The sequence below is a fragment of the Vombatus ursinus genome, unplaced genomic scaffold, assembly GCF_900497805.2.
Source record: "Vombatus ursinus unplaced genomic scaffold, bare-nosed wombat genome assembly UNPS02014772.1, whole genome shotgun sequence".
Taxonomy (NCBI): Eukaryota; Metazoa; Chordata; class Mammalia; order Diprotodontia; family Vombatidae; genus Vombatus; species Vombatus ursinus.
Genome location: NW_020954550.1, coordinates 8,489,237 through 8,506,639, shown reverse-complemented (window position 1 = coordinate 8,506,639; position 17,403 = coordinate 8,489,237). Strand labels below are relative to the sequence as shown.

The 17,403-nt window shown below is 35.9% G+C and overlaps 1 protein-coding gene across 3 annotated transcripts in view; it reads left to right on the top strand.

Annotated features, from left to right (window-relative positions):
- The window catches only part of MAST4 (microtubule associated serine/threonine kinase family member 4), a 783,557-nt gene that overhangs the window by 411,965 nt on the left and 354,189 nt on the right, over positions 1-17,403 (top strand). For all 3 annotated transcript variants that reach the window (XM_027863400.1, XM_027863401.1, XM_027863399.1), the window contains one exon: positions 10,423-10,454. In XM_027863400.1, the coding sequence (XP_027719201.1) occupies positions 10,423-10,454 (32 nt within the window). The remainder of the gene's footprint in view (positions 1-10,422; positions 10,455-17,403) is intronic.

Sequence of the window (17,403 nt, the reverse complement as noted above, 5' to 3'; positions counted from 1 at the left end):
AAATACTTCAGAGATAATTAAAAACCTATAAAACAGATTTCCATTTGAACCCTTAACACTAACGAAAAAACCTTTCCTAGTGGAGTGGATAGACTATAGAGTGTTGGATTCGGAGTCAGGAAGCACCTTCTAAACTTGCCTCCAACGCTCTAGTTGCATGACCATTGATAAGTTGCTCATCCCCTGTGCCTATGTCCCTATCTGTAAGATTAAGAGGCTTGTTTTAAGGATCAAATGAAATAATGTTTGTAAGATGTGCTTTGTGACCTAAAAATAATGTGTATACATATCTATGTATATATACAAATAGATACATACAAACATACGCACACAAATATAGAAATCATATAAAAACAATCCCTAACCTTAAGAAATTTTACAAAAATAATTATAATATAAGGTAGAATGTGAATTATCTTGTATTTGCTTAACTATTTAAATCTTGTGTCCTTGAGTAGACTGTAGACTTCCTGTGGTTATTGTTTCTTTTTTTCATTTGTGTGTCTTCACAAATGTGGTCTGGCAAACCATTCCAAGTATCTTTGCCAAGAAAACCCCAAATGGCATCAACTGAACAACCTATCACAGTGTCTTTTGTGTGGTGGCACTCAGTGATTGACGGCAGCTATCATGCATCAGATTTGTATCCTTTGTCGTCTTTTTTTTTTTTTTAAGAAGAGAATGGTTGCTGAGGAATCCCTCTGATGTTTCTAGGATTTGTGACTGTTTTTAGAAAGATTTTCACCTATATAATGAAATGACTATTGCTTAGTTTCATCTTTGGTATAGCTGATAAATCCATAGTGATTCTTAAGCCTGAAACGTAATGTTGGGGAATCCTACCAACCCCTCAGCCCCTTTGGTTATAATGAAATTCAGAAAAGCTAGCTGATAATTTTGTAGATTCCCACTTAATTTGAGCCACTGGGCTTCTCAGCTTTAACTCCATGGCCCGCTACTTCAGGGATGACTTTCTTCAGCACCTTGTATTCATCCGTTCCCTTAACGTTCCTCAAACTCATCCAAAGTCCTGCCTTCCTTCTTTTTTCTCAAAGGTAACACTGTATTTCCAGTTGCTCAGGTTCCCAAGCTAGAAATCAACTGTGGTTCTTCATTCTCCATTCTCCCTTTCCTATTCTTCCCTCCAATCGGTGGCCAAGTCTTGATTCTACTTCCATGGCATCTCTCATATCTTTCCCCTTCTCTCCACTCCTGTAGTCATCGCATTAGCTCAGGCCCTCATCATCTCTAGTGTAAGCTAATGCAACTACTTTTGAATTGGACTTTCTATCTCTAGTCTGTCATCTTAATCCTTCCATTCAGATAAATTGATATTCCTAAGGCATTGGTCTGGTGATGTCACTGGTACTCAGTAAGTTTCTGTAGCTCCTTATCACTTTAAGGATAAAATAGAGTGTTGTTACATGGCATTTAAAACCCTTCTTCATTTGACTCTTGTCTTTCTATTTCTCATAGTACTCCCTTTTTGCACATGATACTATAAGCAAGCTGATTCCGTATACCATATTCTGTTTCTTCTCTCTGTGTCTCTGTGTCAAACCTAGAACACACTTGCATATCCTGGAATTTTTTTGCTCTTGAAAAAGTTCAGCTGAAGTATCGCTTCCCACACAAGGTCATTCTTAATTTCCATAGTTATAATGTTAGTGTCTTTCCTCTTCCTTCCAAATTACTTTTGAATTATATGGTATATATTTTATATTCACTTGTCTGTGTACATGTTGTTTTGTCTTAGTGAACCATAAGCTCTGAGGTGGCGGAAACTGTCTTTTTGAGCCTTATACAGTATCTTAAGCATAGTTAGTTAATAAATGCTGAAAGGTTTGCTAGAACCAGAATGTGTGATAATTGAAGATATAATTGAGACATTTAATAGACACAATACATAGCTTTGAGCCTGGAGAAAAGGAAATAGAGGGTACTAAGTATTCTCTCTCTAGGCATAGACATTTACACCTGATCTTTACCTGTTGCCCACTATCTTCTTCATTAAAGATGTAGCCGCTGTGTCAAAGGCACCTGGTTGCACAATGAGAAAAAACTAGGCCTGGAGATAGGAAAATCTGAATTCAAATTTGGCCTAGACCCTGTCCAAATCGTTTTGCCTTTGTTTGCCTCAGTTTCTTCAACTGTAAAGTGCAGATAATAAAATAACACTCATTTCCCAGTTATGAGGATCAAATGAGATAATATTTTGTAAAAGCACTTAGCACAGTGCCTGACCTATAGTAGGCTCTACATAAATGATTATTCCCTTCCCCATCTCCAGTTACCTTCAGTGAATTGTACTACATATGTATGTATGTATGTGTGTATGTATGTATGATTTCAATTCAAAATTTGTATTAGAAAGATCAGTTAATTCTCTTGAGTGTTGTATGGTTTTGCCTCTCTTCCTCCTGTGGAGAAATAAGATGTTCAAAATTCTATCAAACTCTACTTTTCTTGAACTGACATCGAGTCCTTCATTAATGAACCAGGCGTTTCTTTCTCTTTTTTTTTTCCCTTGGCACTGAAAGCAAAGTGATTTATATAAAATAGAAGTATTACTAATTTCTGGGAATGATTAGCATTTCACTTAATACTCAACCATCAGCCAAGTAGACAGGAAGCAAAACCTTGACTAAGCAGTGAGATTTCCCCTCTCTGTAGCTGAATGGCCAGACAGCCTGTAGGAAATGGGTCTGGTTCCTGAGTTTGTTGTGTGTGTGTGTGTGTGTGTGTGTGTATTTTTTTAATGTCAAGGGTATACCATGTAAGGAAGAATTGGAGGATACAGTAATTGGCTGGAAAGGAAGCATGTTTCACTTTTCATCTATTTGGGGTTAGTGATTATTTGAATTGTCATGCTTTTTCTACTTTAAAAGCTTCAGTTAGAAGTGTTACCTTTCAGGGCCTTGTTTCAGATGAAATCAGTTTCTGTTAAAATAATTTATGTGTGAAATGTGCTTAGTACTTGCCAGGATGTGTGGACATTGTTCCTCTCTTAAAGTAATTGCCAGTGTTTTGTTTAATTTGGAAACTCTTTTGACAATTCCCATGTGACTCTATAGCTTAGGGATAATGGGGGGGGGGAGATGGAGGGGAGAAGTATCAGGGTATCTAGAATGGGAATGTTGCCAAATGATGGGATGCCATGGGCTTGGCAGATTTTCTGTTTTTGGAAGGTAGGTTTAACTAATAGTATACTTTCCATCATTCATATAAGAAATCAAAAGTAGGGATCTGTGTTTAGTTTCAATTTATAATTGAAATTGATTTTTCCTCATTTTGTGTACTAACTTTCAAAACATTAACATGTTATAGTTGCCCATGAAACCAGGCTCCTCAGCCCAGCCACCAAAATTTACTTTTCTAAGACAGAAAGACCTTAAATATCATCTTCTTCATAACAATCTCCTATGCTTGTTATTACTTAGTGTGGTCCTCTGGCCACTGACTAATCCCATCCTGCCTCGTGACTTGGCTTTCTGCTCACGACATTGCTGAAATGCTTACCTTTTTCCCTCTTGCCTTCTTATCTGATTTATTTTTTTTCTCAAGTCTTTCCTAGTAAACTCACCTCTACCTGATGCCTTTCTTTCTACCCTGCCTTATTGCCTGCCTTGGGACGATCCACATGTTCCTTTGTCATATTGTTTCATGCGCATATGTTCTGTCTCCTCCTGCCTTTTATTTATTTTCATTTGTGGCACTTTCATCACGTAGTACAATGATGTACTTAGGCACTCAATAAGGGCTCATTAGCCAAATCAACTGCTTAAGTGAGAGAGTCATCAGTGAGTGCTCTATAGTTATATTGTGTAGTAACTTGTCAATAACAGGCTCAAGCAACTAATGGCTAATTAAGAAGTCCTAATCAAAAGAACACAAAGACACTCATAGAGGCTGCCCTGGTACTTAAGAAGCCAAGCTGTTAAATTCAAACCTCTCCTGTACTTTTAGTTGGAAGGGGTCCTTAAGGCGCATTGCACCTAATGTTGAAGGAGGTGGATCCATTGTGTAACCAGGAGCAGAGTCCAATAACAGTTGAATCTTAGTTTGTTAATAGACTCCCCACCCACTTCCCAGGATTCTGGGAAACTGTAAAGCCTTTAATGAGAGCTGTTACTCTTATTAGAATCATAGGATCATCAATTTAGAGTAGAAGGGGACTTAGAGATCAAATCCAACCCCTTTATTTTACAAGTGAGGAAACTGAGGTAAAGCAATTTGCCCAAGGCCACACGAAGAATTCATGACAGAACTGGCACATAAATCTAGGTCCTCTTGATTCCGAAGCCAGAATTCTTTTCTATGTACCACACTGTAATTGTAATTGGTTCCCAAGAAAATACAAAGCTCCATGAAGCAGTGATTCAGAAGAGACAGAGCTTAGGGCAATAGAGCCTGGATGATTGGGAGCACGGGTTGAACAAGAAAGAAACAAGCAAGAAAAATGTTTGGGACATTTCCTCATGATATTAAATGGTGTGAAATTGTGGAAATGTGAAGCCTGAACCAATCTCAGCTATAGAGATTATTATTTTTTTAAATTAATATTTTGAGTGATTATTTATAAGATTTAGTGGACCATGTAAGTAGATGAACCTAGAAAAGTTACTGTAGACTTGGTTAGGAATAGCATTCCTGAGTATAGGTCTATTATAGCATTTAATAAACATTGCAGGACAACTGGTATGATGGTCAGAATGCTGGACTTGGAGTCAGGAAGACCTCAGTTCAAATCCTATCTCCTACAGTTCCTGGCTAAAAGGCTGTGATCAAATCATGTAAATTCTTTGGGCCTCAGTCTCTTCATTTCTAAAATGGGGTGGGGGGTTGGTTGACATGTTCTCTCATGTCCCTTTCCTCTCTAAATCTTTGATCCTATGAACTGCTCTGGATTTTGTTTGCCCTGGGGTGTGTACTGTATTGATGCTCATTGCAAGACATAATCTTGTAAATCAGTTTAAATGAATGGCTCAAAGATTCTTCAAACATATGTGGAACATTGAGCCATATGTTATTGTGTGTGTACACATAACTTTTAAATAGTGGAAATAAATAAAAATTACTTCAGGAGCATAATGATAATTGCTTATATATTCAAAGCATGGCAGTTTCTTTTACCGTTTCCTCAGTGAAACAGTCTGAATATTTTTTATGTTAAGTAATTTGAGGAACAAAGACTCTGTCCAAAGCTAGGGAATCCTTCATTGTGTTTATAATCCCAACTGTGACCAATTAAATAATTTCTAACCTTGTATTTTGCAACAACCTAGTGTGTTTCTGAAAATCAAAGTTTTTCAAGACAATTTCGAAACAATGAAACAATTAACTTTGATTGAAATAAATAGTTAAAGTAAACACTTAGTGTATGGCCTTTCTAGAGGAAAGGGGTAAGAGAGTAGTGATAAGGCTTTCAGAGCTATGAGAATGCTAGGAATGCTAGAAATCACCGGTCTAAGTAATCTTCCCTCCACATTCCAGTGCATCCATGATTTTGTCAAGGTTGAGATTACTCCCAAGATGTAGACTGTGTCTTTACTCACTCATCCTGAGCAATTGTTGTTTACTACATCATAAATCTTCCATAGAAAATCCACCCAATGATCTTTGAGGCTTTCTGATCAGAGATTCTTAACCTAGGGTACATAGACCCCATGAATAGATTTCAGGGATTTGTAAACTTGAAAAGGAAAAAAAATACATCTTTATTTTCGCTAATCTTAAATGGAAATGTAGCATTTCCTTGAAATACGAATATAGGCAATGAACCATAGTAGCATTACATTTCACCAGATTGCCAAAAGGATGAGGGGTTGATGACACAAAAAAGGTAAAGAGCTTCTATTCTAGAACTTTTGGCATTATTTGAATGGCTGTGGAGTACATGTCCATTTGGTCATCACTTTCTCTTACAATATGACTAACTCACCTTCTTTTCCACTCAAGTATTTCCCTGATGACATTCTTTATTTCATTTCTTCTATGTCTTCATTTGTAATGTGTGGCATCCTTCAAATGCCAACTGTGTTGTACCTTGACTGCCCTTTGACCCTCAACTTGAATTCTTCAGGGATTGTGGTATTCTAGGACCTGTCATAGTACAGCACCATCCTGAGACTCTTATGTTTAAAAATAGGGACCATTGTTTAAGGGAGAGTGGAGTCATTCAATTTTCCAAAGGCATTCCAGCCTTTCCATTACCTAAATAATAAGTAATAATGATGATAATAAGTCCCTTTGGGGGGAGGGGAGAGAAAAGTTTTTTCAATTCCTTACAGTAGGTTTATTTAGCAATGAACCAATCATTGCTGGATTTAAAAAAAAAAACCATGTTTAATTTTTACTACTTGTACCCATGTCCTCCTCCTCACTCCATTTTTTTTTTGCCATAAAATAAATGGCTAATGTGACTTGATTTATATGAATGGAATTACTACCGTGTTAGTTATTTATCTAAATACCTAATTACATTTTATCAAATTTAATGTTGACATTTTTAAAAGATGAAACAAAGACACACACAAGTTATGGAAGATAGTTTAAGGGCTAAATACTTAGTGCAGCTTGGCCATTTCTGCACAAAGAACTGAGATTTATTGGCTTGAGGTGCTTATGCATTAGGTCAGCAGCCATCATCATCCTCCGCCTCTAGTTGCAGAGCCCTCGGAGTGTTCATAGACTTCATCAGGTAGAATGCTCCCGAGGTCTCAGCCACAGTGCATTCATTTTTCTCACTTTATTACCATCACATCTGATTCCAATTTGCTACCAAATTGAGTTTCCATTCCCGAGCTTGACATTCAAACCCGTCAGGTGGATTAGCGCTGTCAGCTTTGTTAGTGTAGCTTCAGGTCAGCTAGCACCGGCCTATTAAATGTCCTCTGCTCCCCATCTCAGCATTTCTGCTACTTGTGTGGCTATCCGTTTGAGCAGCAGGGCTGGGTTACCCCATGTAACCTTTTAGCAACAGCAAAGGGTTGCCCATCATAACCTTTATCCTTGTTGAAAAATAGTAATTCTAGACCCACTGAATAGCTTTTCTGATTAAGAGAGAGAGTGGGTTTTTAGTCCTTATTTTCTTGCTGTTTCAGCAGCTTTTCATCAGACCAGAAAGTCTAGTGTTCTGTGATTGGGTCATTAGGGGGAATTTGATTGATTAGACCATTGTGCAGAGGGCCCTTCTTTGATTCATTTGTGTGGGCCTTTCTCTCTTGCTTTCTGTACTCACTATTTCTGCATATGGAGCTTAAACATAATTTTGTGAAGTTTTACTTCTAAAGTGGAAGGGAAATTGGCAGCTTTACCTCCTTTCACTTTTTCTTTTTTTCCTTTTCCTTTCTTTTCTTTCCCTTTCTTTTTTTCTGCTGACAAAATTTGAACACCCCAGTTGAACATAAGCACCTGATGGGGTGATTCCTTTTGGTTTATTTGCTTTGTTCTAGGCTTTGGGTTGGGAGGGAAAGATGTTGTTTTGGGAATTTTACAATGAAATTCTTGGGGCCCCTATTGAAAGCAGTTGTAATCAGTTTAGCTACTGTTCTCCAAAAGGGAAGCAGGTTGTTATGTTGGTTTTTCCTCAAGGTGATTATTACTTTGTGTTTCTCAGCTCAAGATCAGTCATCAGCAAATCATATTAAGTAGGAACACAACAAATCCAATATTTGGATTTCTCTTTACACGCCTATTTCTAAGGCAGGTGATTATGAATGTTCTTGACTATGTTACCAAGACTATCAGTAAATGAAAATATCTTTGCATTTCATGTTTCATAATCTATATCAGCAAATACTCATCCACTGAAGGCTAATCAAGGGAGTGGGAGGCTTTAACTTCATTCCACTTCTCTTTTCCACCTTCCCTAGCCCCTCTCTCCACACTGTCCTTTAGCTCTGAGAACAGGAATGTAAACAACTCATTGAATGCATCTGCTAATTGTTCTTCCTTAAGGTTACTTGATATATGTCACAAATAACAGTAAGAATGTATATCTGTCAATTGATAAGAAAAGCAGTCAATTTAAAGGACTGTTCTAACTCTCTTGCTGTCAAATTTCTTTCTTCTGAAGTGTATCAGGAGAAATTATGCTTTCTGGAAGTAGTGTATTCTCAATATATCTAAAAGATAAGATATTACTCTTAAAAAAAAAAAAGGATCGTTGTACTGCCTAGAAGCAGTATCTGAGGCTGCCTTACAAGCTAAGCATTCAGAGATCTACTATAAACAGTGAATGGAAAAGATAAGAGTGGTAGAACTGAGGGGAAACATGTTTCAAAAGACAGTGCTTGAGCTCCTAAAAGGCAGAATAAAATAATGGGAATGAATAACCTAATATTATCTCATCTTTGAGAATTTGTTGTGCACACATTTTGAGATTGAAATAGGTCATATGACTAAGTCCTTTCTATTCTTTAATCACAAATAATATTGAGCACCTGGGTTACTGAGGAATTTATTATGGCAAGTCTGGGTCTCTTTAGCATCTTCTTTTGGTGGTGGTTTGACTTTCTTGCTGCCTGTTTCTATAGAATGTAGATGATTGATTGACCCTTTAACTGTTATGCCTAACATAGTCCACTTCCTGATATCATTAGGATAATTCATCATTGTGAACATTTTTGGGTCTGTAACAGTCAGCTTTTAAGTCCTGACATTTTCCATATTTCTTGGAGGATTAAACCAAAATCTAGTTTGTATCATTTATTCTTTGTTTTTGCTACTTTGATATACAAAATGATGTGCAACAGTGTGTTTATCCCAGTCTCTAATCCATAGATAGTTACTTTTTACTTTTTCTGGTCAGTTGACCCATATTGGGAAGCTCCATGGTACAGCAGAGCAAGCATTTACTCTGAAGTCAGAGGATCTGAGTTCAAATACTACATCTGACATTTACTACCTTCAACATTTCACTTTTCCTGGGTCTATCTTTTCTTATCTATAAAATGACAGGTCCCTGATCTTGTCTAGGTAAATTTTTATGCTTTCTTACCATAGGTAAGACTGTTGGGCAATTGCAGGGAAAACTGTGACATACCACTTTCTCCCCAGTGTCTTTTACTAGAACTTTGCTTATTAAAAATTAAAATAATAATAATAATAATATTTATTCCCCCCAATTAAATATAAAGACAATTTTTAGCATTCGTTTTTTATAATATTTTGAATTTCAAATTTTTCTCCTTCCTTTCCTCCTCTCTCCTCTTCCTAAAGAGTAAGCAATTTGATGTAAGTTATATGTGTTCAATCATGTAAAACATATTTCCATATTAGTCACAGTTGTGAAAGAAGAAACAGATGAAAAGGGGAAAAAACATGAAAAAATAAAGTAAGTGAAAATAGTATGCTTTGATCTGCAATTAGAGTCCATCAGTTCTTTCTCTGGATGTGGATAACATTTTCCATCATGAGTCCTTTGTAATTGTCTTGAATCATTGAATTATTGAGAAGAGCTAAGCCATTCATAGTGATTCATCACACAATGTTGCTGTTGAACTTTGCTTTTTTTTTTTAATTAAATTTTATATTTAATCAATAAAAATCTGCCTTCAGACCCCACCTCAACTCCCATTGAAAAAGAAAAACAAATCCCCTATAATAAACATGTATGTATAGTTAAGCAAAACAAATTCCTTCATTGTCCGTGTCCTAAAAAAAAATTGGGGGAGAAAAGGCTTCATTTTTGAGTTTATTGTCTCTTTGTCAGGATGTGGGTAGCATGTTTCATCGTGAGTCCTGTGGAATTGTTACATTGATCAGATTTTCTAAGTTCTTCAGTGATGTTTATAATATTGTTTTTATTGTGTAAATTATTATCCTGATTCTGTTCACTTCACTTTGTATCAGTTCATGCATATCTTAAACCAAGTTTCTTTGCTCATTGTTTCTTACAGTATAGTAGTATTACATCACATTCATATACTATAACTTGTTCAGCCATCTTTAGTTGATGGACAACCCCTTAGTTTCCAATTATTTGATATCTCAAAAAGAACTGATACACACATATTTGTAGATATGGTTTCTTTTCCTTTTTATTTAATCTTTTTGGGGGCATAGACCTAGGTCAAAGGGTTTGTTTTTTTAGATTAGCCTGTTCTTGTTTTTAAAATTACATGCGGCATCACACAAATCACAATGTTGATTTGCAGTATTTGACTGTGATTGTTTTAAGAGGATGTTTTCCCACCTTTTTTACCTCTGAAAAATTAGACACAGGTATTCACAATGTAAATAAATTTTGTCAAGGAAACCATGCAGGAATGGGACTGGGATTGTAATGATGTCATTGAAATCTCTCCAGTATGTAAAATAGCCACACAAAAGTGTGAGGAAGGATTGATTTTTTAAAAGCGTAAAAAAAAAATCTCGTATGTCAATCTAATGTCATGTTTATTTCTTCCCTTTTTTCAGAAGGAGCTGAGTCTCCCTAGAAGAGGAAGTTTGTAAGTAACAAAAGATTCTTCCATTATAATCTTTTATGTGATTGTGATGTAATCATTCATTGAAGTATTTATTAGGTTTGTCAGTGGCAAATTGAAGGTTAAATGTGACGACTAACTGGCCTTAGCATAGCAACAAAGAAAACAGAATTTATATGCATGAGCATCAATATTCCATGATTTGAATATAATTGAATGTCCTTTGTAGTGGCTTCTAAATTATAATTACAGTGCAAGATTTCCAAGGTTTCTAATGGGTGATGTGAACTAAGAATGCATTTTTATTCTAGTGTGACCCTTAATTTAAGGGAAAAAAAATTCTGCCAATTTAATGAGCTCAGTCCTTTGGATGAAAATATTCGGCATGCAGATAAGTGTAAACGGCTGTGATAAGAATGATTGCTGTGCTCTAACTTTTAGAAATTCAAGCTGTCTTTTTCACAGCCATTGCTGAGCAGAGAAGACTATATTGTTTCACATCTGAATTGTTGAAGATGAGCAATGGAAATGTAGTTTATACTATATCTCATTCAGCTTTTAATGGCCTGACTCATGTGATGCTACTTTATGATTAAAATTGCAGATTTATGTACCTTGACTTGATTTCCCCATAGTATATTTCAACCTATTGTTTTTTTTTAGGATTAATAGTATGTTATTTGCCTCAGATAGATTTTTCTCCTGGAACTTACTGTTTGAAATTAGCTACTCTTACATTCAATTAAAGTAGGAACAGGTTTATGATCAATTGCTGGTGTAACTGCTGACTTAGAAACATTTAGGGTTTAAAATCTGAGGAGCTTATGGAAATGTGTGTGTGTGTGTGTGTGTGTGTGTGTGTGTGTGTGTGTGTGTGTGTAGTGGAGAAAGTTGCCTTTTATGTTTCTGGGGGCTACATTTAAGATTAGTACTTCACAAGTTCTCATTAGGAGGGGGGAGGATGTGGATAGAGGGAGATGTTGAAAGGCAAAGTGAATCTTAAGAGCTAAATACAGCCTTGTACCAATTTATCAAGTCATCGTTTAACAAGCAGGTATTAAATGCCTTTATGTGCTAATCTCATGATGCTAAACACTGGGGATACAAAGAAAGGTACAAACAAACAAACAAAAAAAACCCAACCAACCAACCCACCAGTCCCAAATCTCTAGTTCAAAGTCTAGTATTCAGATTCTGAAAGCCTTCAGAGTGTTCTCCATTTTGCTTATTATGGAGCCTGTGCTGTCCTGATGACAGAGGAAATTGATGTTTTTTGGAATGCCTTTAGATAACTTGCTACTGGCTCCAAGTTTGTATTTCTTGGCCTTAGATAAATGGCTCACTGTTTGCCATTGGAGAGCCCTAAGCCCCTGGTGCTTGTAAAGTAGAGGTTAACATAGCTATTTTCTCCCTCCTTGAGCACATTTCTCTTGGCTGGATTTGATGAGTCCAGCCTCACATTCACTCTCCTAGAAAGAAAATGTGAAACAACAAATAGCTCAAACCTGCCCCTATCATCATGACTTGAGGAAATTTGATGAGGGAAAATGGTCATCTTTTTATTTTCCTTTTCTCTTCTTGGAAAGTAAAAATACTTTAGTTTTAGTTTTGTTTTGTGTACAATATGAAGAGATTTGCCACTCTGGGTGATCTTCCATGGGTCTTCCACAAAGAGCATGCACTAAGCCATACTTACTTGTCCTCTTTGTTTCTAATTGGTTGTTACATCAATTGATTATCTAGTGAATGACTATTAAGATGATGGTGAAATCAGGCTTATGTATATTTTAGATCGTATTTCCTTTTGAAGCATCTGAATGATTCCCATTTGTGATTTTGTTAATGGTCATGCGCTGATAGGGCAACTTGAGAGAAAGGAGAAAATGAAAATTTTTATCCCTTAAAACTTGTTTTATGTGTAAGTAGGCTTCTAAGTGAAGATGAAGAACCTACTTTTTTTGGTGGGGGGAGTGGTGAGTGGTGTGTTAAAGCATGGCCATATGTTTGCAATAGGAATATGAGAAGAATTATACCTCTGCTATTTAAAATATATGTATAGCCCTCATGACAACTTCCACTAGAGTTAAAGCATAGTGTATGCATTATCAACACAAATATCTTTCTTTTATTTCAGTGTTACATCAACTATGGGAGAGATATAAGCCATTGGAAAAGTGAACCAAAAATAAGAGAATACACGTAGGGATTTCATCATTGGCATAGGAAACCCAAGAGTGAGGAAGCTCTACCAATACAGGTTGGCACCTCTTTGCTTGGTCTTAGACAATTGCATAGAGCATTGAGGGATTAAGTAACTCACCAGCCTGTATATGTCAGAAGGGGGCAGGTCTTCCAGGGTACAAGACACAAAAACAAAAATAGCAAAACTATTATTTTATGTTTATTTGATTAAAAATACTTCCAGTGCTCTTGCCCTAGTACCCACACTTAAATTTGGTTAGCTATACCTATAGAGAACACCAGTAATTGCCTTCTATATATAATGCATTTTTATGGCACTGGGAAAAGGAATTTTTTTTATGCTAGAGTGATTTTAATATAAATCTAATGAAGAAAGACATAGCTTCATCTTTATTACCTATCTGTGCTAGCCAGCATAATGGAGCCTGGTTATTGAGACTTCTGCAATTTATTTACCAAATAAATATCACCTATGTTTTCTTAAATCTGTATTAGGCTTTCAACAGAATGATTAGGGATTCAGTTCTATATATGTAACAGCAATATTTCCATTTAAAAAGTAAGGCAATGAACTTATCTAAGTTTTTCTATCTAGATATTCTGCCTGGTACAAACATATACCTATGTCTTTGTTTTGCCTCTTGAACATATATATGTACACATGTACATATGTGCATATATTTAACATGTATATATATGTATATATTTAAAATAAAGTTTTATATGAAATACCAAATTATGTATCTTTGGAAATTAAGCATTGGTTTGTTTATTTTTTAGCTTAGAGGCAATCTTTGTCTATAATGATAAAATATAAAAAACTAAACCACTAAAACTTTCTGAAATGGAAGGCAACACCATGTGTGGTAGTCTTACAGCAGTCCTTATAACAACAAGTGATTGACCAGAATGGAGGACAAGTCAACTTTTGAGTTTTGGAGTTTTTTGGTTTGGTTTGGTTTTGCTTTTTTGGTATATCATTCATCTTTATCAATGCTTCCTTAATTTAGCAATTATAATGTTTCCAAAATAACTTGGACTGAAAATTATTTCTACTTCTTATGCCCTTTTTGAACAGGTTGGTTAGGTTAATAATATAAACAAGGTTATCAGCAAAATGAATGTGGTTATCACATAGTGGAAAGAGTATCAGACCTGCTTCCTTTCCTGAACTCCAGTCCCATATTACTAAATAGCCTTCTGGACTTTGAACTGGATCTCCCATAAGTACCTCTACCTTAACAAATCCAAAACAGAACTCATAATCTTTCATTCAACTCCCTTTCCCTTTCTAACTTCCTTATTTCTGTTGAGAGTACTACCATCCTTCCACTCACCCAGATTTTCATTCTGAGTTTCAACTCTTCCCTTTCCCTCACGCCACCTCTTATTGCTTCTACGTTCCTACCTTTTCTTTCATCTTTCCTTTCTCTTCCCCTATTTTAGGTCAAATCCTTTTCTTCTCTTTCCTGGGTGATTCTAATACCCTTCTAATTGGATTGCCTGCTTCAACTCTTCTTGCCAATCCATTCTTTACACAACTTCTGGGGTGATATTCTTAGAACAAAGATTTAATCATGTCAGCCCCCTGCTCAGAAAGCTTCAGAGTTATCTCTAGGAAATACCTATTTCTCTCTTTGGCATTTAAGGCCCTTTGTTATATATCTCTACCCTACTTTTTCAAGCTTATTAGCCATTACACCCTTTGACATACCCTGTGATTTGCCCAAAGCTAACCTACTTTCTCTTCTAGGTATATACAATTCTTATTCCTGTCACCATGCCTTCTCCCATACCTGGGATGCTTACTTTCCTCCTTTTATTTTTCCTTTGAATCCCTATGGTCCTTCAAAATTCGTCTCAACTGCTACCTTATACATCAGACTTTTTCTTATTTGTCTGGCTGCTAGAATCCTTCTTCTTCCCTCCCCCCATAAAATACTTTATTTTTATATTTTTTCACATACTAATATGTTTACATGTTGTTTCTCTTACTACAGGCTTCTTGAGGGCCAGGACCAGTACACTTTGTTTTTGTATGCACGATACCTGTTATGTAGGCATGCCAGCTGGCATTTAATAGAACTAGCTAGGTGTTTTAGTGGATAGAGGGCTGGGCCTGGAGTCAGGAAGACTTAAGTTCAAATTTAACCTCAAACGCTTAATAGCTATGTCACCCTGGGCAAGTCACTTAAACTTTGTCTGCTTCAGTTTCCTCAGCTATAAACTGGAGATAATAAATAGCACCTCTATCTCAGGTTTATTTTGAGGATTAAATTAAATAATACTGTAAAGCTATTAGGACAGTACCTAGCACATAGTAGGTACAATAGTACCTAACACATAGTAGGTACAATAGTACCTACTATGTGCTTGTGGATTGATGGATTGCCCATCTTAGTTTGAGGGATGGAATTTACTTGAAAAATTACACATCTTCATGACTTTCCTTAAGATTGATTTCCTCTTGGCACAAATTAGTGAGGTGTTATATATTTTATATTTTTTGTGATACTTGTCATTATCTACTCGTTAATAAAGACAAATCATTGTTTAGCCAAAATTTTGCACAGCTCAAACTTTTTGTGACTGGAGCTGAAATTATATGGATTATTTAAGATTTATTTTGATTTCTTAATTAGAACCATTCCAAACTGTATATAAGTACCAACTAGATTTGGGGCCTAATGTTTAAAAATTTGACCTCCAATAGTATACAGTTTCTCCTCATATGAATTTGTTTCCCTGATCAATAGCATAAACTGTACTCTAGAAATAATACTATGCAAAAGAAACTGTAATGGAATAGGGTTCCTTTGAATTCAGGGTAGACATGACCACCACAGAAGATAAAGATTCTCTTTGTTAAGTGCAAAAGTGAGCTATCTTCATTTGGTGGGCTTCCCTATAATGCTCAGATGATATTTGTATCCCTTGAGGGTAAAGATATATATGGATCTTGAAGGGAGCAAGAGAGACAATGACTGGCTAGTCTTCTTATGTGCTCTCTGGTACTGTTTATGGTTTTTCCATACAGACAAGAACCACATCGAGTTCATCAATATTTGTGACTATTGACATATGGATTGATTGCTTACTACACTTTTAAAGGATTTATCAGAAAAAAATATATTCTTGTGTATAAAAATCTAGAGCTTTATGAATGCTTTTAGGTCTAACATCTTTCTTCAGTTATTCTTTTAAACTTAGAAGCAGTAGGAGGGATTTGGGATGTAATCTGGGGCTCCTTTCAGCATCCTTCAGTCACTCTTTATGGGTAAGGGTTGAATAATGGCAGAATTGTGCAACTTTCTTAGAAAGTAGTGCTATAAATCTACTGATATATGAGTATGAACTGAAAATGGATCTGGACAATGTATAGAATTCTGAGGCAAGCTATGTTATGTATGTATGACATATCATATTTACTAGTACAATATATGGTGATTATTAAATGGTTCTGGAGCATTGAAACAGCTTCACCCACAGGAAAAAGATTCAGCAGTTTATTGGTCCTTTACTTACCCTAAGGAATCATTTGGCAGCATTATTCTCTCCTTTTATCTTTTCAAAGGATGTTTCCTTCTCTTCAACCATTCCATCTGTTATATTCAATATTGCTATAACTTAACCATGTTCATAGTAGCAGTGATAGACATGAATTAACCCTATGAATTAGTTGATCATTTCTTGCTTGATGTGATTTCAGGGGTGTCAGGAATCTTCACCCTCACCAATTTTTTTCTTAGGTGCTACCATGCAAAGCTTGAAATTCTAGGTCTTCTTCTCACCTGTTTTAATGCAAATAATCTTGGGAATGAGTAACAGCTCAAATTAGAGGTTCTTAAACTTTCTTGGTTCATTGTGCCTTTTTTCATAGTACCCCTAGGCCAAAAGAAATACCTAACAATTACATTTATTAAGAAGTTAAGTCCAAATAATGTAGTAAGTATTTGTGTTCTAATAACTTAGCTATTTGAAAAAATACACATAAAGTGAAAAAATATTTTTATTTTATTCTTAAATTTCCACAATTACTTATTAACAGCTTATTAACTGTGCCTTTTGGGCACTATACAGCTTCTCAAAACTTGGGATCAGATTCAACACTGCCACCCTTCTCTCCTGTTCCACATTGATTTTTAAGTGATACTTGCTTTTTTTAATCAAAGCAATTTCTGAAAACCCAGATTTGCAAAGATATAACATGAGAAACTTCAAAAAGTTGTTGGCGTAGCTAAAAGTACAAGTAAACAAAAAAAAATCATAGGAAAGAATGTGGGGTAATCTAAGGGTGAAACTGGGCACTACTTCTAGCTGGTCATTCTAGTTGTGTGACAGATGTAGGGTATCTCATATTTCTTTGTTTCCCTGGAGGCATCCTTGTGATGGGTACAGGTGCCATGGCACACAGTTTGGGAAGTAGAGGTTTAAACTTTTATCAATGAATTCATTGGGCAGTAAGTTTAGAAAGCAAATTGTTTCCTAAAAGATAGAAGACAGAGAGACCGTACAGAATGAATAGTTAGAAGGGTGGCTAGTAGGGGCACTAGGACATGGAGAAGAAAGTTTTCAAAAAAAGAATGGGGGAGGAACAGATACACTTTATCTACTTGACACTTTACCTTCTGGGCATCTGCCTAGGTGAGAGAGAAAAGAAAGGTCAGATAGCAAAAGACAAATAGCTTGGGTGGATTTTTGTGGTTGGAGTAAGTTTAAGTTCCCTGGGCTAATATATCACTCAAAAGGAAGTGACATATCACAAGTATAG